The sequence below is a fragment of the Carassius auratus genome, chromosome 18 (genome assembly GCF_003368295.1).
Source record: "Carassius auratus strain Wakin chromosome 18, ASM336829v1, whole genome shotgun sequence".
Taxonomy (NCBI): domain Eukaryota; kingdom Metazoa; phylum Chordata; class Actinopteri; order Cypriniformes; family Cyprinidae; genus Carassius; species Carassius auratus.
Window position 1 is genome coordinate 24,730,654 of NC_039260.1, and position 21,409 is coordinate 24,752,062.

Here is a 21,409-nt window from a genome sequence, read left to right on the forward strand (position 1 = left end):
TTATAACCACAAATACGTAAGTATTATGATTTTTTATTATGATTTTTTTTTAAATAATGCATTATGTATACATTATAATGCCTTATGAAATCCCTTATAATGTACTATAAACACGGGCTTCATAGAAAGTGTTACCACATTTGTTTTATTGCTGAAAATAAGAACATACGATAGAGTAGCTACAAAATACATCATATCAACAATAGTTACACTTGAAAAGACAACAAAAAAGTAAAACAGTAAACACAATAATAATATAAATAAAATACAAAATAAATAAATAAATGAAATAAATAAGAGGAGGGGAAAAATGCGATTATTTCACATACGATTCCTAACACAAAGACTTTTAAACCCGGACTCTTCATAACTTTATTAATAGTAGAAACCGAAATCACATTCAAACAATTCTCAACGTCCAATAAAAAACCCCCACAAAAGACAGGTTTTTTTTCCCGAGTAATTTACATTTGTGTATGTTAAAATTTGCTTAAGAAAGTTATTTAATTTATAATAAAACACATACGTTCTTCAGTGGCTGGCTCTGAGTGCAGCGGCGTGACGTCACCAGACCGGACCGAGCGCGAGACTGATGTAGGAGTGGCTTTCTGACCGGAGCGAAACCATCGCGAGCGACCGCTGCTTCACTATAATCCGAGAAGAAGAGCAGGAAGAAGAAGAAGAAGAAGAAGAGGAAGGAGAAGAGGAGGAATAAGCTCTTTCACTCATGCGCCGTCTCTCACAGCGTGTGTGAGGAGAGAGAGATCACAGTCATCGAGGATCGTCTGAACACAGCTGTGATGGTAAGACCATTAAAACACTTCTGAATAACGCTTGACCATTCACAGACACACAGGACTTCTGAGGAGACTAGAGGTCAGAGTTCAGTCAAACACACTGCTTTCATGGCGAGGGGCGTTTATTTAGGACGTGGTTTAAAATTCACTGCTTTCTGGGCAAACAAACTCTGCTTTATTGAATCCAGAGTTAGAGTTTTGGCCCTTTAAGGTTTCCAGATCCTCCCCCAAACCCTGTAGAGCCCCGGGACAGAGGCACCACACCCTGCTGGACCCTGCTGGACCCTGCTGGACCTCCACACACTGATGATGAGAGACCGATCCACACTCCTCTGATGCTCGGAGACACAGCACAACACTCCAACCTCTCAACTAATCTCTTCTTTCCTTTTCTTTTCTGTTCTGTTCTTTTCTTTTCTTTTCTTTTCTTTTCTCTTCTTTTCTTTTCTCTTCTCTTCTCTTCTTTTCTTTTCTTTTCTTTTCTTTACTTTACTTTTCTCTTCTTTTCTTTTCTCTTCTCTTCTCTTCTTTTCTTTTCTTTTCTTTTCTTTACTTTACTTTTCTCTTCTTTTCTTTTCTTTTCTCTTCTTTTCTTTTCTTTTCTCTTCTTTTCTTTTCTTTTCTCTTCTTTTCTTTTCTTTTCTTTTCTTTTCTTTTCTCTTCTTTTCTTTTCTCTTCTCTTCTTTTCTTTTCTTTTCTTTTCTTTACTTTTCTTTACCTATATATATATATATATATATATATATATATATATATATATAATTCATAACAAAACAAATGTATATATATACTTTTCAAATATTAACACAGTGTAAAGTATTTCCTTTTTTATTTTTATTTTTAATCTAATTTTATCATATTATTTGTAAATTCCATAATAAACATTTTAACCTTCAGGGAAACAATTTAGAATTTCAGAGTTGAAATATTATTTCTTTTTGTGCCAAACTCAGTTTACGAATAATTCCAGAATGCAGATTTTAAAATCTTTCTGCATGATCATGCAGAAGTATTTTAAAATCTACATTTTGGAATTATTCGTAAACTGCTACTAAAAACAACAACAATAATAATAATGATAATTGAATTGTGTGCTAGGTCTATATGTTCTGTGTGTCTGATTGTTTGATTGTAGCATACTTAAGTTGAATGCATATGAATCTAGTGTAAGCTGTTCTGTAGTGTTTAGGAAGAACTGTGTCAGTCTTGTGTCCATCCTGCATTAAGACGCTCAGATGTGGGCGTTGTGTTTCTTCAGAGCTGTGTTTAACAGTAATCACACATTCAGTACCTGCCGCTAAACCCTGGCCTGTGGGTTAGAGAGCTGAGTAATAATACAGCTGTTTGTTTGAGAAGAGATACATGTGCTTGTTTGAGCTGGAGCCTCAGTGTCAGACGTGTGTGCAGATGCTGCAGGAAGTGATGTATAAATCCAACAAGCCACGGCCGGTGGAAGATTACTGTAGTTTTCTACAGAAAGCACTGCATGTTCATGCAAAGCAGCTAGTGATTTATGTTTTTGACTCTTGTTGATCATGGATTATGCTAACATGCATATTCTGTTTGTTTGAGTCGTACTAGAGCAGATTGAGCTGAATGTGCAAAACCACAGAGAAATTTAGAGGAACTGTTCAGACTAAAATACAAATCTGCTGAAAATACTCTCAACCTCAGTTCATCTGAGATCAGGATGAGTTTGTGTCTTCATCAGGTTTGTAGAAATGTAGCACTGCATCAGTGTCTCATCAATGGATGCTCTGCAGTGAATGGGTGCCGTCAGAATGAGAGTCTGATAAAAACATCCCAATAATCCACAGCACTCCAGTCCATCAGTGAACATCTGGAGAAGACCAAACCTGAAACACATCCAGCATTAAGATGATTTTAACTCAAACACATAGAGTCTATAATCATAATAACACTTCCTCCAGTGAAAAAGTGTTCTGGTCTGAATCAGGAGAGAAATCTGCACAGATCAAGCAGCGTTTAAACAGATCTAAACTAATCTGTGAGAGACAACATCAGACGCACTTTTTCACTGGAGGAAGTGACGGCACCCATTCACTGCAGAGCATTCATTGATGCTACATTTCTCCAAACCTGATGAAGAAACAGACACATACTGATCTCGGATGGACATTTTTTATTTTTAGGTGAACTATTCCTTTAAGTCTAGATGATGTTTTTCAAAGGCACTGAATTGAAAGTCACTGACAAAGTGACCGATGCCAACAAAAGCAGCCTGAGGCTTTGAGAGAATCCAGGAGGAAGGACTGAGTGACTATTAGATCTCAGACGGTTTGAAGTTCACGCAGACACTTCCTGTGATCTATAAAGTGTGCAGTTTAATCATGCTGTGCTTCTATGCATGTGGACAGAATTACTAAGTTGTTCTAGTTATGATGAACTTCGTCTCAGAGGAAAGCTGACTCTGTCTCAGTTTCTGAAGTGTTGTTTCGTCTGATTGTGACTAAAGCATAGTGCAGGGGTGACGTGGTCTCGTATTACTGAACGCTGAGCTGCTGGAAGAGTTTAGTCAGAGCTCACACGAGTCTGTGCTTTAGATCATCACCCTACAGTCGTGTAAGTGTGGAGCTTCTGCTCAGAACGTGATCATGTCTCTCTGAAAACACAAAGATCTGAGCGAGCGGATCATGAAGAGAGGAATGCGGTCTGTCAGTGTGTTAGACCACACGAAATCAAAACTGATTTGGCTATATGAAATAGAATATATAGAAATAGAAAGTTCAGAAGAACAGCGTTTGAGCATTGAGATATAAATCTTTTTTACATTAGAAATGTGTTCATTGACACTTTTGATCAGTTTAATGTATCCTTTATGAATAAAAGTATTAATTACCTTAAAAATATCTCCGTGACCCCAGACTTTTGAACCGTAAAAAGCAGGACACGTTCACTCAGACGAGACGCCAGGAAAGAAAACAACCCATTATATGAGGATTGACTTCACTTTCTCCAGAGAAAAGAAGGAAAGGAAGAGGAAGTGAGGAAAGGATGTAGAAATCATGACCAGGCTTAACAGGATATAGAAACACCCTGGTCATCCAAGTGACCATAAAAGCCATGCACTACAGTAGAACACTATGTGAATTATATTGCTTTTCAGTAATGTGAAAATGTTAAGACGGACTAAATGTAGCAGAAGCATAACAGACTTTATAGGAGTGAAACTGCATGATTTATTTCAGAACTGAATTCACTTTATCTTTATTCCAGGTGTGAACAGAATCCAGGAGTCACAGTTTGATATAGTTACAAGAATAACAAAGTTTTACCTAATTAATATTAGTATCTAGAGATGTACTACTGACTGGCATTTTTGTAGTATGCACTTGTCACCAACTGAAAGTGAATTTAACTTTAGAATAGAGTTGAATAAATAACCAAAATCATTCATGAGACATCGGTAGAACAAAAACTTGTTTAAAGCATTCATAGAGTCTTCCACACATGAATGGGTGCATTGAATCCAACGACAGATTACACGAGAAAATGTAAAAATTCAGCTTTGATCACAGAAATCAATTACAGTTGAACAGATATTCACATAGAAACTAGTGCTTTTAAATTATAATAATATTTCACAATATTAGTGTTTTTATTGTTTATTTGATCAATTAAATGCAGTCTAGGTGAGTATAAAAGACTGAGCATAAAATTACAGATGTCCAACTTTAATAATGATAATAATAATCACTATTATTATTATTATTATTATTATTATTATTATTATTATTATTATTATTGTATGTAGAAACATGGAAATGTAAGATGAAATACAAACATAAAAAAAGATATTGAAATGTAAAATAATGGAAATATACAGATATGAAAATACATAAATCTGAATAAATAAATGCAAATAACTAAATATATAAAAAATTTAAAAAAATTATTAAAGGGAAAAAAAGATACAAAAATAAATTTAATTTAATTTAAAAAAGCATTAAAAAACTAATAAATCTTATTTATTTATTTTCTCATGCAATTTACGCTTGTGATAGCACCTTTTGAGAGTGTATTTGTGTTGCATTAATATGAACTTTGACAAGTAGTGCAGTGTGAAATCAAGTGTGTGATGTTGAAAGGGTTTGTATTCATAAACTTTCATGAAGTTTTGGCCTAAATCAGTCGTGTCTGTGTTCACCGGACTGGAAAGGTCAAGACCCGGCCATAAATCATAAAACATTGACCCTTTTAAGATGATGAATTTCTGAGCAGCCAAACGTGGTGTGTGTGTGTGTTTGTGTGTGTGCGCGTGTGTGTGTGCGCGTGTGTGTGCGCGCGTGTGTGTGTGTGTGTCTATAGTTTAGAAATAAACCCTGTGAATCTTCCTCTCCATCAGTCCCTCAGCTCCAGGTTAATCAGTCTCTCTCTCTGTTGTTCCCCACAGTGCCGTGATTGAAGGATCTGCCCTGTTACACACTCACACACTCGTCGTGGGATCTCTCTCACACACACACACACACACACACAGTCGTCTCAGCATGCTGGCGCTCCTGTTGTGTGCTCTGCTGGCTCTTCACGCTGACGGTGGGTGATCTTCTGCTCCCTACAAGATACACAGATCACGACCTGTTAACCTGAACCACACAACAAACAAACAAACAAAGATAGAAATTAATAACTGAGCCAAGGCTACAAAATCATAGGAAACAGCACACACACACACACACACACACACACACACACACACACGCAACACACACGCGCACACACACACACACACACACACACACACACACACACACACAACAACAAAAAAGCAGATAAATAATTGAAAAGTGATCCTCATTGATTTGATTAAATTAGAAATTACTACAGTGGTGCAGTTTCATCAGATTACATGCATCTAAAATCATGACATGTTCTGAAATATCAAAGTTGGCACAAAAAATGTGAGATTGTGTCTGTGAAATTTGGTTTTATAGACACTCAGCGTGACAAAAAGATTTGATCCTTTCCCATTAAAAGTCCATCGGAGGCTAGTTAAATTAGCATGATGCATGATTCTTGCGTGGATATTATGAGATAGAATCCTAAAAGGAGCTGTTTAATTGATTAATACCTGCCTCTCTGCTGTCTCTCCAGACTTATACTAATGCAAAGATTACAGCGGTGTAAAATGGTCAGAAATGTGCTGAGGAAAGTGAAAAGATCAAGTCTATGGTTTTAGGTTATTCCTTGAGGAGAAAAGAGTGAGGAAGCCAGAAGAAAGGTTTTCCCCTCTGACTCAGCTGTGTTTGGGCTTGTGTTGTGTTCGTCTGCGCTTGGGTGTGGTGTGTTGAACCTAAACCACAGTTATGACTGTTTCATAGCTCACAGTTTAATCCCTGTTATAGAAGTGTGCACCAACTGGGAGAGGTTTATCGCTGAGAGGATCCTCAGGATACATGAGGAGTGTCTAAAACACAATCTACGGAGTTTCCCAACTTTACCTTTCAGCTGAAGAGCGTAACTCAATATACGAGACATGAATTGGCTCCGAGGATGTATGAGCTCATATGTCTCCATGTTATCATCCCCAGTCTCTCCGTTTCTCTGTATTTGGGATACATATATGGTACACTTGTTACAGCTGAGGGACTGCGATTGGACAGTTGCTAATGTGGTTTCCCAAAGCAGCCAGACCTAGACAGAGTTTTACTGCATTTCACTGATCTTTGGGGAGAATCTGTGAAGTTATAAACTTTTACTAGGATTGTGGGGCATAATATTATTGCATAATAGTAGTTCACCAAAAAATGAAAAAAAATCTGCCCATAATGTGCTCATCCTCAAGCCATCCAAGATCAGGATGAGTTTGTGTCTTCATCAGGTTTGTAGAAATGTAGCACTGCATCAGTGTCTCATCAAGGGATGCTCTGCAGTGAATGGGTGCCGTCAGAATGAGAGTCTGATAAAAACATCCCAATAATCCACAGCACTCCAGTCCATCAGTGAACATCTGGAGAAGACAAAACCTGAAACACATCCAGCATTAAGATGATTTAACCTTTAACTGAATCAGGAGAGAAATCTGCACAGATCAAGCAGCATTTAAACAGATCTAAACTAATCTGTGTCTGGATTTTGATGTGAGAGACAACAGCAGATGCACTTTTTTGTGTCGTGTATTGTTGTTGATGACGTTGTGTGTTGATGTTGTTGTTTTGGATGATGATAGTGTTGTTGTTGTTGTTGTTGTTGTGTATAAGTGTTGTTGTTGATGATGATGATGATGATGATGTTGTGGCGCTCCAGGCTGTGCTCCTGCAGGCCGTGAGGATGTTGTTTTCCCTGAGGCTGTTGTCTGCACAAGGACGCAGTGTTCTGCACATGAGACTGAATGGATACCGAGTCACACTCAACCGTGTTTGACTTTGATATTTCCAGGCTTCAGGCAAGATCATTGGCCCTTCACCCAGATTAGCTCCACACCTGAAACTGAGATGATCATTCATGCTAGAGAGAACAGAGACGCTTCATAACCTCACACTTCACTGCCCGGACAGTTATACAGCTTTTCTCCATGAGCTCGTATTATTATTATTTTTGTAGTCTGTAGCTTTATGCAATATGTTTAGCGTATTTAAAACCTAAAACTCTTCGGCTGATGTGTCTTTCAGTGAATGTAATCTAGTTGTCTTGGGCTTCATGTTTCCGTTTTCAAGTGTTTCTCCACCTCGTTTCTCATGATGTATAACTGTTAGTCTCCATCTCTTCATGCACACGGCCTGTTAACACACACTGGTGATCTTCTGCCATCTGGTAGCTCTGTCGGAGTAGGGCTGCAACAAATTATTATTTTGATAATCAATGAATCAAACGGTCATTAAAATTATTAATTGACTAATCATCAATTAATTCACTGATTAATCAGTAGACTTTGATTATTCCGCTTTTGCAATTAGTTAAAACCGAGTTATACATATTCTAATAATTAAATAAAGGTAAGCACTTTAGTGATACAAATACATATATTTAGCACTCAAAATGAGATGACAGATCACCATTTAATTAGTTATAGGAAAACGTTTCTGAATGACGCATCATTCTGTCTTACATATCCTGTTATAAGTCAACATTGTGCAGTATTATTTGTAGATCTCTCTAAAGCATTCGACTCTTTAGATCATAAACTTTTATTACAGAGGCTTAGTTGTTTAGGTTTTAGTGAAATGGCTCTAAATTGGTTTGATAATTATTTATCAGAAAGGACTCAGTGTTTCCCAGGTGATACAAATGAACAAAAATGTATAAAAGGTGTTCCACAGGGTTCTATTTTAGTACCAGTTTTATTTTCTGTTTATATTGAAGGTGCAATAGGTGATTGTCTTCAGAAACATTACCCTAAAATAACAACCATCCTGAACATCCTGGAATCCATATCTTGATCACCCTAGCAACTATGTTGGGCACCTAGCAACCTCATAGCGAGCTCTCAGAATGCTGTAGCAGCCGTGTGGCTCAGTTAAAACACCTCAACACCTCTCATGACAGTCTCACATCATGGTTTCAGTGAGTTCGGTGTAATCACATCTCTCAGTGTGTTCAGAGAGCCTGGTTTCCTGCTGCTGTGCTGTGTTTCTATCACTGGAGGGCGATAGAGCCTCACTGCTGTGATTGAACACAGACACTAATGAGCCGTACACACTTCTGTGTGAGTGTGTGTGTGTGTTTGTGTGTGTATGTGTGTGTGTTTGTGTGTGTATGTGTGTGTGTTTGTGTCATATCAGGACACAACTCTGTATAATGACATGGGTATGACACAGGTATTACAAGGAGAGGGTGACTTATGAGGACATAACCCATGTCCCCATTTTTCAAAACACTTATAAATCATACAGAATGAGTTTTTTTGAGAAAGTAAAAATGCACAAAGTTTCCTGTGAGGGTTAGGGTTAGGTGTAGGGTTGGTGAAGGGCCATAGAATATACAGTTTCTACAGAATAAAAACCATTACACCTATGGAGAGTCCCCATAAACCACATATAGCAACATGTGTGTGTGTGTGTGTGTGATGCTGCCACAGGACTGATGGAGGTCTGATAGTGTCTCTTATCGAGCTCTCTCAAATGAAGCTGCGTGTCTCTCTGCAGGTAGATATTGAGCTCGGTGTTTCTCGCTGATATTGAGCGCTGTTATTCCAGGCTTTGTCTGTTTGTAAGTGTGTGCATGTGCTTATTGGCCTTTGAGCTTCAGCGGGGCTGATATTGGTCTGAAGGGTTTGTTGTATTAACAGAAGAGCAGCAGGACTCTCTGTTATTGAGCCTCCTTCATGCTTTACCGCCTGTGTTATGAAAGACGGAGATGATGGAGAGAGAGAGAGAGAGAGAAAGAGAACAAATACTCACACTAGAGTCCTGCAACGGGTCGGGTACCCGCAGATACCCGCATAAAAGTGACTGAAACGGGTGGATTTGGACATTCCTAAAATTAACTCCTTGCAGGCGGGAAGTAGTGCGGATGAAAAATACGTGCAATATTTATATGTCTAAATAACTTTCTATCTCATAATTCTGACTTTTCATTTCAGAATTGCGTTTATTTCTTACAAATCCAAGACCACCCCTTTCTTTCAGTTCTGAGCTTTTAACTCATAATTTAAAAATAAATAAGATAAAATAAACTCAAAATTTGGATATTAAACCCATAACTGTGAGATAAGAAAAGCAAACAAAACTGAATTGTGAGATAAAAAGGCACTATTTTTTTTTATATTATTTATTTTATTTTTGTGTGATTCTGCAACCATCCCAACTTAATTTTTTCAATTGGTCATTGGGATTTTGTAGCCACTCAACTGCGCTGTAAATGTCATGTGACTCACAGGAAATGACATCACGGCAGGACTGCTCAGCTGTGATGTTGAAGTTCTCCAAATGCATGGAGATGAAGGCAGTCAGGAAACTTGTGAAAGTTCTATTACATTTGTAGAGTATTTTTAGATGTGTAGACTAGATCAAAAAGTGTATTAAAACGCGACATCCCCCAGCACTGAACAGCAGAGACCAGCATTTATTTGAAACATCTTTTGTAACGTCATAAACATCACTTGTGAACTATTTAATGCTACTTTGTTTGATAAAAGTATTAGTTTCTCTTGGTTTGGCCCCCGATGAAGCTGATGCTAATATCTGTGGAGAGATTGATGGTCCGTTTCATATCAGATGGATTCCTATCCAATTAGATGTCATTATATGTAATTAAACAACAAATTAGTCCAAATCATCATTAATGTAACTGGATGACATCTGTTCAGATTAATTACTGTAATATAAAAATGTAGGTATGCATAATGTGTTTAATTCATGCCAACTCGAGTTCCTCTGAAGGTTTCCGAAGGTCACCTGCTCAATCACCTACTTTTCTTCTCTGAAAACCCAAGAAATGCCTTCCAAAGAAGGAGTCAGGGAGGAGAGAAGGAGCTGTACATAAACAGCGGCGGGTGTGCGGATGCATTTATGAGGGTCCTAATGGCTTTATTTTGATTGTGGTGACACAGGCTCCTTGTCTTTCTCTCTCGCAGTGACTCTCACCATTAAAGGGGTCATGACATCCGAAATCTAATTTTGCCCTGATCTTTTGGCATATAAGAGGTCTTTGTACCATTAAATCATCCTGCATAGCTTAAGACGCCCTCCTCGTTATAAACAAAGCATTTATTAAATCAAGCTCCAAAATGAATGCATCAGCATAGGCCCCGCCCACTAGTGTTCAGTCACTTTAAAAAGTGTTGCATCGTGTCAAAAGCAAATAGAAATGACAATCACTGCCGGTGGATACAGTAAACAGATGTGTGTTCGCTTTCTGTCTGTCATCAGGACAAATTAAAAACATTCAGGTTTGGTTTAAATGGTTCGTTCACGTCTTTGTACAGATATCAGAAGGAGCCCAGCGTAAGGAACAAGGGATAGTTTATTTTAATGGCCTCCCAGATCACGGAGAGTCACGAAGAATCATGATGAAGTGGAACTAGATCTGACTGCAGCTGCAAACTTTATTAACATAGTAAGTAAACCTCAAAGAACATATTAAAATGATTTTTAAAAAATCCATGTCATGACCCCTTTAACACAAAGCGGAGGATGTAAATTCAGATGATCCCTTATTGCTCAAACGCACACCTGCTGCTCGGCTGAAAGCGTCTTCAGATCAATCGTGGCTGGTATTTAGACTCCTCTCGCTCTCTTACATAACTCCTAATCCTGGCATTCAGCGCAGACACGGGCCAGATTCACATGTAAAGCGTCTGAATGAGGATCTGGAGCTCTCTTCACTGCTCTTCAGTGCTTTAGTTTGCAGCCGTTGAACCAGATATTTCTGCTGTTTCTCCCTGAGCACGTGTTTTCATCTTTTAATTGTTTTCATAAGTCAGCTGCTGATATACATATATATATAGCTTCCACGGATGAAGCCGTTCATGTATATTATCAGCTAGTGTACACTGTAAAGGGAACTTAAAGTGTATTTCCATGTGGAAATGTCCAAATAAACTACTTCATTCAAGACAAAACTGACTGAATCAACCTTTGATTCATATTGTAACTGGTCAGATCAGATCAGAGACTGTTTCCTGTTACACTTTAGAAAGTTATTTAACACACACACACACACTCTCTCTCTCTCTCTCACACACACACACACACACACACACACACAGCGCTGTCCCCCGTATGGCAGCAGATTGAGGATGATTTGAGCTTCACTGATGATGGTGTGAGCAGCTCTCTGAGGACAGACGTGTTGCTGAAGTTTCCGTGACGTCAAGCGCTCCTGTCTGCTCCCAGCGGGGACAGAGATGCTGTACATGTGCTAATACCAAAATAAAGCGTGAGAGCGTCACGTTCAGAGCGTCGTTCAAAGCTGCTGAGCCCCGTGTTGCTTGAACAGCAGGATTTGTTCATAGTTCCTGCCAATATAGATCTGTTTGACTCGCTGATGTTCTTCTGCTAGCAGTGTTTGTCCGTCTGCTTCTGCCCTCAGAGCCAGGACAGTAAAGAAGGCCATTTTTATTTCATTCATTTATATTAGGGGTGTAACGGTACGCTAAAATCACGGTTTGGTACGTACCTCGGTTTTAAAGTCACGGTTCGGTTCATTTTCGGTACAGTAAGAGAAAGAAATGCAAACATTAAACTGCGGGTTGTTTAATACTGTAAACTTAAAAAAAAAAACTTTTTAATAAAATATTTATAAAATAAAAAAAGAATAAGAAATAAAATACTGCTGCAAAGTTCTCCACTAAATAAAATACTCTCAGTCTCAAACCAATATCATATAATAAAATATAATGAAAAATATAAATAAATAACTAGGATTACAGTGCAGCATTACCAATCCCAGCTTGTAGGCCTGCTCATATTTAAAAAATATATATAACTTTTCCAAAGTGTAAAATGCAAGCATCAACCGTTTCAGTTTTTAGACCTGCTCAGATTTTGTTATTGTGTTGGACCGATCGGAATTAAGAGCAAAGGTCTGTTTAAATGCCGACGGGAGCTGCGTTTGAATTACAATCAAGTTCAAGTTCAAGTCTGCTTTATTGTCAATTTCCACATGTACAGTACATACATACAGAGAATCGAATTGCGTTACTCTCAGACCCCGGTGCATACAGATACCATTAACATTAAAGCCTAAAAAATAACTAGATCAAATATAAAATGTCGATACAACTATACAATAAGTGAATTATAAAAAAAGACATATAATAAAATTAAAAATAAAGTAAAATAAAGCAGCGCAAGGAAAATGACAGATATAGTGCAAATCAATGACGTGAACAACAGTGCAGTTAAAATATTTTTTAGTGCAAAAAAAAAAAAAAACTTATTAAATCTTATTAAGTCTGATTAAAGTGACAATTGACAAGTGACCAAGAGCAGTTATTTAACTGACTGATGAGGTAGTGGAATGACGTCAGTTCCATGCCGAATGAGGTAGTGAGCAGACCAATGCTGCACAAGTGACTGGTGCATGCCATCATATAATTAGTGTGTGTGTGTGTGTGTGTGTGTGTGTGTGTTTTTTTGGGGGGGGGGGGGGGGGTTCATAGTTCAGTGGTGCCTGGGGAAGAAGAGGGGAGGGGGGGCAGGTTCGGGAGGGAGTTCAGCTTCCTGACAGCCTGGTGGATGAAGCTGTCCTTCAGTCTGCTGGTCCTGGCCTGGAGACTCCCCCTGATGGCAGCAGACTGAAGAAGCTGTGTGATGGGTGTGTGGGATCACCTGTGATGCAGAGGGCTTTGCGGGTGAGACGTGTTCCATAAATGTCCTGGAGGGAGGAGAGAGACACCAATGATCTTCTCAGCTGCTCTCACTATGCGTTGCAGAGTATTTCGGCAGGACGCGTTGCAGGCGCCGTACCACACAGTGATGCAGCTCGACAGGACTCTCTCGATGGTGCCTCTGTAGAAGGTGTACATGATGGGGGGTGGGGCTCTGGCTCTCCTCAGTTTGTGGAGGAAGTAGAGACACTGTTGTGATTTCTTGACCAGTGCTGCTGTGTTTTCAGTCCAGGAGAGGTCCTCTGTGATGTGCACACCCAGGAACTTGGTGCTGCTCACTCTCTCCACAGTCGCACCGCTGATGGTCAGAGGAACGTGCTCAGTGTGTGCTCTCCTGAAGTCTACAACAATCTCCTTTGTCTTCTCCACGTTCAGAGAGATATTGTTGTCACTGCACCATCCGGCCAGGCGGCTCACCTCGCTCCTGCAATTTGTCTCATCTGTGTTGCTAATGAGACTCACCACAGTCGTGTCATCTGCAAACTTAATAAAGAGGTTGGAGTTGTGTGACGGTGTGCAGTCATCGGTCAGCAGAGTAAAGAGGAGGGGGCTCAGCACACATCCTTGGGGGGCCCCAGTGTTCAGTGTGATGGTGCTGGATGTGTTGTTGCCGACCCGTACTGCCTGAGGTCTTCCAGTCAGAAAGTCCAACAGCCAGTTGCACAGCGAAGTGTTGAGCCACAGCTGACTCAGCTTGTAGATGAGCTGTTGAGGGATGATTGTGTTGAATGCTGAACTGAAGTCTATGAACAGCATTCTGACATGTGAGTCCTTTTTGTCCAGATGGGTGAGTGCTGAGTGGACGGCAGTGGAGATGGCATCATCGGTCGAGCGGTTGGACCGATATGCAAACTGGAAGGGGTCCAGGGAGGGGGGGAGGGCAGACTTGATGTGGTGCATGACTAGCCGTTCAAAGCACTTCATGAGGATGGGGGTAAGTGCAACAGGACGGTAGTCATTGAAGCAGGATGGAGATGGCTTCTTCGGGACTGGGATGATGGTGGTAGTTTTAAAGCATGTGGGAACAACAGCCTGACTCAGTGAGATGTTAAAAATGTCTGTGAAGACATCAGTGAGTTCTGCTGCACAGTCTCTCAGTACATGCCCAGGGATGTTGTCAGGGCCCGGAGCTTTGCGTGCATTGATCCTGCTGAAGGATCTCCTCATGCTGTCTGGGGTCAGTGTCATCACCTGGTCGCCAGGAGGAGGTGGAGTCTTCTATGCAGTGGTGCTGTTTTGTTGCTCAAAGCGAGCAAAGAATGTGTTCAGCTCGTTCAGCAGAGAGATGGTGCTGTCACAGGTCCGTGGTGGGGGCTTGTAGTCCGTAATGGTATGTATCCCCTGCCACAGGTTCCAGGTTTGGCGACTTTAATGAGTGGTCTGTATGCAGGCATTAGCATAACTGTGATGTGGTCTGAGGCTCCGAGGTGTGGGAGGGGGAGGGCTTTGTAAGCTCCTCTCCGTGTGGTGTAAACAAAGTCCAAAATGTTATTACCTCATGCTGGAAAGTTAATGTGTTGGTGTATTTTTGGAAACACACTCTTTAAGACACCATGGTTGAAATCCCCAGCTATGATGAGAAAGCATCGGTTGTGCTGTCTGCTGCTCACTGATGTGCTGGTACAGTTCATTGCGTCGTTCCTGTTGCTGTTGTTCGGGGGAATGTAAACTGAAATGAGCAGTATAGCAGTGTATTCTCTCGGCAGATAGAACGGCCGGCACTTAATAATCATAAACTCCACCAGGGGTGAGCAGTGTTTGCAGATCACAATAGTATCGCGGCACCACGCGTCACTGATGTAAACACAAAGCCCGCCGCCATGGGTTTTTCCTCCCGCGATGAGAGCTCTGTCTGCTCGATAGCACGTCAGCTGGTCGAGCTGAATAACGCCGTCTGGAACACTGTTGCTGAGCCATGTTTCCGTGAACACAAAAACACAACAGTCTCTTACAGTCCTCTGAGTTGAGCGTAGTAATCGAATATAGTCCAGTTTATTGTCCAACGAGTGTACGTTAGCTAGTTAGATGGAGGGGATAGATGGCTTGTGTGGGTTATCCGTTAGCCTAGCCCGGATACCTCCGCGCTTAATGGTTGTGATTGAAGAAGATTTTTTTTTTTTTTGCAGCTCAGTTTCTATTAAAACTCTTGTTTTTTCTCTGAGGAGGAGGTTTTGAGTTCCTAACTGTACAGTATGTATTTGGACTCTTTTATCTGACGAGATCAATGAAAGCATGATTCCTAATGTCTGTGCTCTCTCCGTGTGTGTCTCTGCAGCTCTTGACGTCCGTGTCCCAGAATCCCCTGTGGTGGCTCTGTTCGGGACGGACGCGGTCCTCAACTGCTCTTTCTCAGGCGTCTCAGAGTTCAATCTGTCTGACCTGAGTGTGTTCTGGCAGCTCTCGGACACCCAGCGCACCGTTCACAGCTTCTGGCAGAGCCGCGATCAGCTGATCGATCAGGAGGAGCGCTTCTCCAACCGCACCAGCCTGTTCCCAGACCAGCTTCCGGCCGGGAACGCTTCGCTGCTGCTGAGGAGAGTGTGTGTGTCCGATGAGGGAAGCTACTCGTGTTTCGTCAGGGTTCAGACGTACGGCAGAGGAGCCATGCTGATGCAGGTCGCAGGTAACCAGTCACAAAACACACTCAATTCAGATCTATCTGTCTAGCACTATGCTAATCAATGCAAAGCAGCTTTCCCATAAGTTTCTACATTATATAGGAGTAAGTTATTAAAGGTGAAAATGACAGAAATGTACAGTTAGTTACAAACTACATGCAATCAAACAGACGGTGAACACTATATACTGCAGCAAATATATATTGTGATTAACTTTGTGATTGTGATTAAACATTGCGATTAAGCAAAATCTGGTAGTTTTATATGTTGTCTGAGGGTTAGCATCATCTCTTCTCAGGTCTTTGTAAGGGTTGGATCCAGATCATGAAATACATTTATTAGGCTTAGACTTGGGGAAGCTTGGGAAATGAGACGATGCAAGGAGCGTTTGAAAGTTATGGGTTTATTTGAACTCTTTTAAATGTTCTTTAATGTTATCCATAGTTTTTAGCAGCTCTTTTTTTAGTATCAGCTCAGGCACGGTTTACTCAAGCTCAAAATATCTTCATTTGTGTTTGGAAGATGAACCAAACACTTATAGAGAGTGTTTCTGTCCAAATCCACAGCTAAATCAGCACAGCACACTAATTAAGACACACACACACACAAAATAAATGAATAAATTGTGCTAATTAATGCGTCTAAAATGAGTTAACCTCACTAATTGACTGGTCGTTTGCTAGTGTGATTCTACTGTAAGTGAATTGCTGCATTTTTTAATAAACTGAGAAACACGTTTCTGTGTGATCGACATGAAGCCACAGATGCTATCAAGAGAGCTTAAGTAGTATTGAACCCGAGCGGTCCTGTAATCGAGAAAATCGACTGTGGACAGAATCTACTGCTCCTATAGAATACATATCATCTCTATGAGACGCCAGTCAGATATTTATAACTCAAAGATTATCTGTCTGAACGGATACCAGATATCAAGCGCTGTCATTATCTACTGTATATCTACTTTACAGTAATGTGTGTGATTGTGTAAATGACATACAGTTGTTGCACATCTTGAGGATTGTCATGAAATACTTCTGCAAAGGCCCAGTAATGAACACGATCATTTAAATGCTATTCTCATCAATATCCAGTCGTATTGATTGGTAGGATTTGCTGGGATTGATGTTTCTCAGCTGTAGCTGCTATATGTGTTATTATTTTTATGGCTGAATGCACTCAGACTCACCGGAGTACATCATTATTTATGATCTATAGATGGCATTTTTCTATTCTCCTCTCTCTGTCTCCCATTTCTCTCTCAGGGCATTGAATTAAGTGATATTAATGCTCGGCGACGCACCACTCCTGTCTGCTTCTGTACATCTAATGAAGATTAAACAAAAACAATCGTGTCATTTTCACTCTTCTGGATTATAATGCTTAATATTTATTAGCGGGATTATTTTGAGTTCACATTCAGAGTAAGAACTGCAGTGGTTTCTCGTTCTGGAGATTTTTAATTAGCACCACGGATATGTGTCATCTGTAATCGTTATGTTCTCATATTGAACTGATCTCTCTGTCTTCGTTTACTCTCCTCGTGTCCTTATAAACTGTTTGAGTTTGTTTCTTCCTAAAGAAAGAGGTTTTGAAGGATGTTAGTACCTGAAACGATTGGGTGACCATTTCACCAAAACTTTCTCAAACTGTCTTTGTTACGCAGAAGAAAGAACGTCATAAAAGTCTGAATGATGAGCAAATTTACTTTTCCTGAAAATTGGCTGGATTGGAAAATTGGAAAATACTGGCTTTGCTCATATAGGCTATAACAACTTTCCACAAAAATATTTATTATTATTATTATTATTATTATTATTATTTATATATTTATTTATTATCCCTCCCCCCACGTTGTGTTTCCAGTCAACACATCAAGTGTAACAAGGGGGAAACAATAAAAAAGCATACAATTAAATGAAATGAAATAATAATAAAATAATATAATACTAATAAAAAAAATAAAACTCGTTATGCTATGTTGAGTATATATTAAATGTATACACAACATTAAAAACTTGACGTATGTAAACTCAGTAATCAGTGAGGCCTATGATCAATCAGCTACATAAAAAAACACACAATTGATAAAACGATCCAATCCAATATTTGGTGATATAGAATAATGGACCTGTATTTCTCAAACACATCATCCATCTGCAATGATACGACAGATAGCAGAAGCGAAAGAAAAGTGTTTATTATGTTTGAAATATGGATATTGTTCTTACAAAAACGCATGGATTCACTACAGGATGCATTAATTCATCCACAGGAGGCACATTTTATTATTTATGTGCGCACTTTATTTGACTTCTTTTGGACTGTTGAAAAAAAAAACACACCTACTGCAATGATAAGGCTTGAAAGAGTCAGCACAGTTTTTAATATAACTCAAAAGTACATGGTCATGTAGATGGGATGCCTCGAGGGTGAGTAAATCACAGGCTAATATAATATTTTAGGAGAACTAACCCTTTAAAGAGAATATACTTCAGTCAGTTATGATGTTCTTTGGTAATGTAAATCTTCTTTACTCGTTTTGAGTAACAGAGGGAATGTAACCGTTTGATCAACTGCTCGTCGTCAAACAATTCAAGAACATTCTTCTTCTCCTGAAAGATTTGCACAGGTAAACATCTCTGTCTCCTCGGCGCCATCACAAGCCCCTACAGGCAACTCCTAACCACTTGAGAGGGCTCTCGAGCTGTCTGTAATAACTGGGAGAGTAAGAGTGATTCTTAGCTTAACGGAATTTGATAACTTGCTTTTATACTGAAGTTTGAAAGTAGGAGTAAATTTAATGAATTCTCAGCACTTAAGACTAAAATGGCACTTTGAGAAGCTTGATGAATACGGCCCTGGTCTTGAGTTGAGAGTCAGGCAGCAGCTGGAGGTTATAAAGTCTTCTTGGCATCAGTTCTGCCGACCCCACAGCCGTCTGATTGCTTTCCCTCCCGCTGTCCCAGCGCCTGACTCCTGTGTTTGCTGAATGGTGATTGTGTGTGGGAATAAGGCGGTCTCGGGCTCCCTGCGTGTGTGCGCTCGAGGGACGACGGCGCTGATTTCCTCATCACCTCAACACAAACACTTTATGAGCGGCCCGTTTCCCAGAAGCCTCCCGCCTGTGGTTTGGCGTCCCTGCTGAGGAAGTGGGTGTAGATGAGCGTGTCAGCAGACGCTTTCCGTCTGATCTTGAGCCATATGTGTTTTATGCTAAGCTCCTAGAATGTAATTAACAATTTAATGGGAATCATGTCGAGCCGATCCCCAGGTGAAGGCAGCAGTAGATCGCTCTGCTTCTAGCGTTCACTCGCTATCTGCTGCTTTACCTGAAAACCCATGGCCTTCCGCTGAAACTCACCGCTCTGACACTGAAACACGCCATTCACATGACTTGTGCAAGTCGAGGAGAATTTATAAATGTATCAGGGAACTGAATGTTTTCAGAAAATGTTTTGTTCTTTTTGTCTTCTAAGCGATTCCTAATGCAGTGATGTTTCTGAGCACAGCTCTGCTTTGTGCTATCGCTGTATTTCTGCTATGAATTTGTGTTTTCATTCAGTACATCTGCAGCTTTTGTTCAGACCAACATGAACAATATATTTAAATTAATTAATATTAAAATTATTTTGTTAAAAAAAAAAATATATATATATATATATATATATATATATATATATATATATATATATATATATATATATATATATATATTAGTGGTGGGCATAGATTAATTATTTTCATCTAGATTAATCTCACTGTAATCTTGGAATTAATCTAGATTAATCTAGATTAAAATGGCTAATTTGAATTCAGAATATGTATGCTACCCATATAAAATAATATATACACTGTCTCCGGCGAACAACAAGCGACGGACCAGAAGTCATTCATTTCCAATGGAAAGTAGTGCGGGAGCTGCGTGGAGTTAGGATCACATGCGTATTCGGATATTTTGGATCCGATTTGAGCCTCGGATACGTTCAAATATTCAAACTTCTTTCAAACCAGTTTAGGTTTTGCGTGATATAATATTTTTCAATAACGGTGATTATGATTTTTAAACAAATTTCCAATATTTCGATATGCATTACCAGTATTTCCCATACATTTATATTTCTCTCTCTCTCTCTCTCTCTCTCTCTCTGTCTCTCTCTCTCTCCATCACAGCTCCGTTCTCCAAGCCGCTGGTCACCTGGGGCCCAGAGTCGGCCCTGAGGCCCGGTGATGCGGTGGCCCTCAGCTGCGAGGCGTCCGGAGGTTATCCTGAAGCACAGGTGCTGTGGCAGGACGGGGCCGGACGCAATCTGACCGACAACATTACCATCTCACAGGTGGCCAACGAGGAGGGTCTGTTCAGCGTGAAGAGCGTCCTGACGGTGATCCTGGAGCCCAACAGCACTTACAGCTGCAGACTGATCCACCCGCTGCTGGGAGAAGAAGGACAGGCGTCTGTCACCATCAGCGGTGAGGAAAAACACACTCATGTTATTCTGAGACCTCCAGTGTGAACACACGACCACTGAGAGACTGTCACCACTTACATTACTGTGTCCAATCACCATCCAATATTGCATTTTCTGTTTTCCTTATCATTTTAGTAAAAACATTTGTGCATATTTTTTCAGTTTTAGTAGTAAAACAATATATATATAGCTTTTGTTCATTTTTACTTAATTTTGAATATTTTAGTAAAAAAAAAAATAGACAGGTTAAACTATTTTTTTTTTAATATATTGTGTTTAAGTTAATGTTTATTTTATGGTCTTAATTTGAGTTTCAATTATTTTAGTATATCAAGTTAAACTAAAAATAAAATGAGAAATATTGATAAAACTTTTTCATTGAAATATAGTTTTTATATATAAATATAGTTTTTTTTTGTTTTGTTTACTATAATAATGCTTTACCCAACCCAAAGATTATTCTTGTGTTTTTGTTTGTTTTTTGGCATATTACAAGGCTTTTTTCCATTGGGCAGAGGTCATTAAGGCTCTATATTCCTCACACAATCTATCGTAGACTTTATAAAACGCGACTGCTGCGATACGTGAAGTTCCTCTGTGTGAAAAAGAGCAACGTGAACATTCTATGAAATATCTTCTTTCTTGTTCCACCCAAAGGCAGCGCTCATTTCTGGCAGCACTTTCCCTCTAAAATCCTCGGTCAATTAAAACCTCCGCTGTGATGGCTTCGTGGACTTCTCTCATCTATTCCTCATCGCCAAACCCAAACAGGGAGAAAATAATAAATTGTTCAATAATGGTCCAAGAGGCATCGTCGTCATTGTTTAAATGAGGAAGTGGATGATTATTTCACAGATTGCTTCTTTGAAATGGGAACGGGCCTTTTGTGCTCAGATGAGGACCTAACACTGCATGTGTCTGTTCAGGGATGTTTAATGAATAAAGTACAGTTCCAGTGAGATTTGACAGTGCGTTCTGACGGATGAAGGTTGTGTGAGACTACACCTGTGCCGTCCGTGGATCATCCTGATCTTTACTTGTTAGTAAGCAAGCGTCAGAATCCGTGTGTGAGCCGAGCGATCACGCCGACCTTGTTTGATATGAAAATGCATTTGCATTTGTTTACAGCAGCTGCTGTGTGCTCAACAACTTCAGTAATTAATATTGACCTAGTCGCGTTTGCTTGTTCTTCTACAGCAAACAAGCGTGCAACCAGGATTCACTTTGAAACAAAGCGCG

The 21,409-nt window shown here is 39.8% G+C and overlaps 1 protein-coding gene across 3 annotated transcripts in view; it reads left to right on the forward strand.

Moving 5' to 3' along the window:
• Positions 1-603: 603 nt before the first annotated feature.
• The window catches only part of LOC113118746 (CD276 antigen-like), a 66,904-nt gene continuing 46,098 nt past the window's right edge, over positions 604-21,409 (forward strand). For 2 of the 3 annotated variants that reach the window (XR_003294365.1, XM_026288163.1), the window contains exons 1-4: positions 605-803; positions 5,212-5,351; positions 15,362-15,709; positions 19,875-20,171. Coding sequence is in view for 2 of the 3 variants with exons in the window: in XM_026288163.1 (XP_026143948.1) it covers positions 5,306-5,351; positions 15,362-15,709; positions 19,875-20,171 (691 nt within the window). In the remaining variant the exon portion in view is untranslated. Of the gene's footprint in view, positions 804-5,211; positions 5,352-15,361; positions 15,710-19,874; positions 20,172-21,409 lie in introns of all 3 variants that reach the window. The other variant, XM_026288164.1, reaches the window with a different exon arrangement.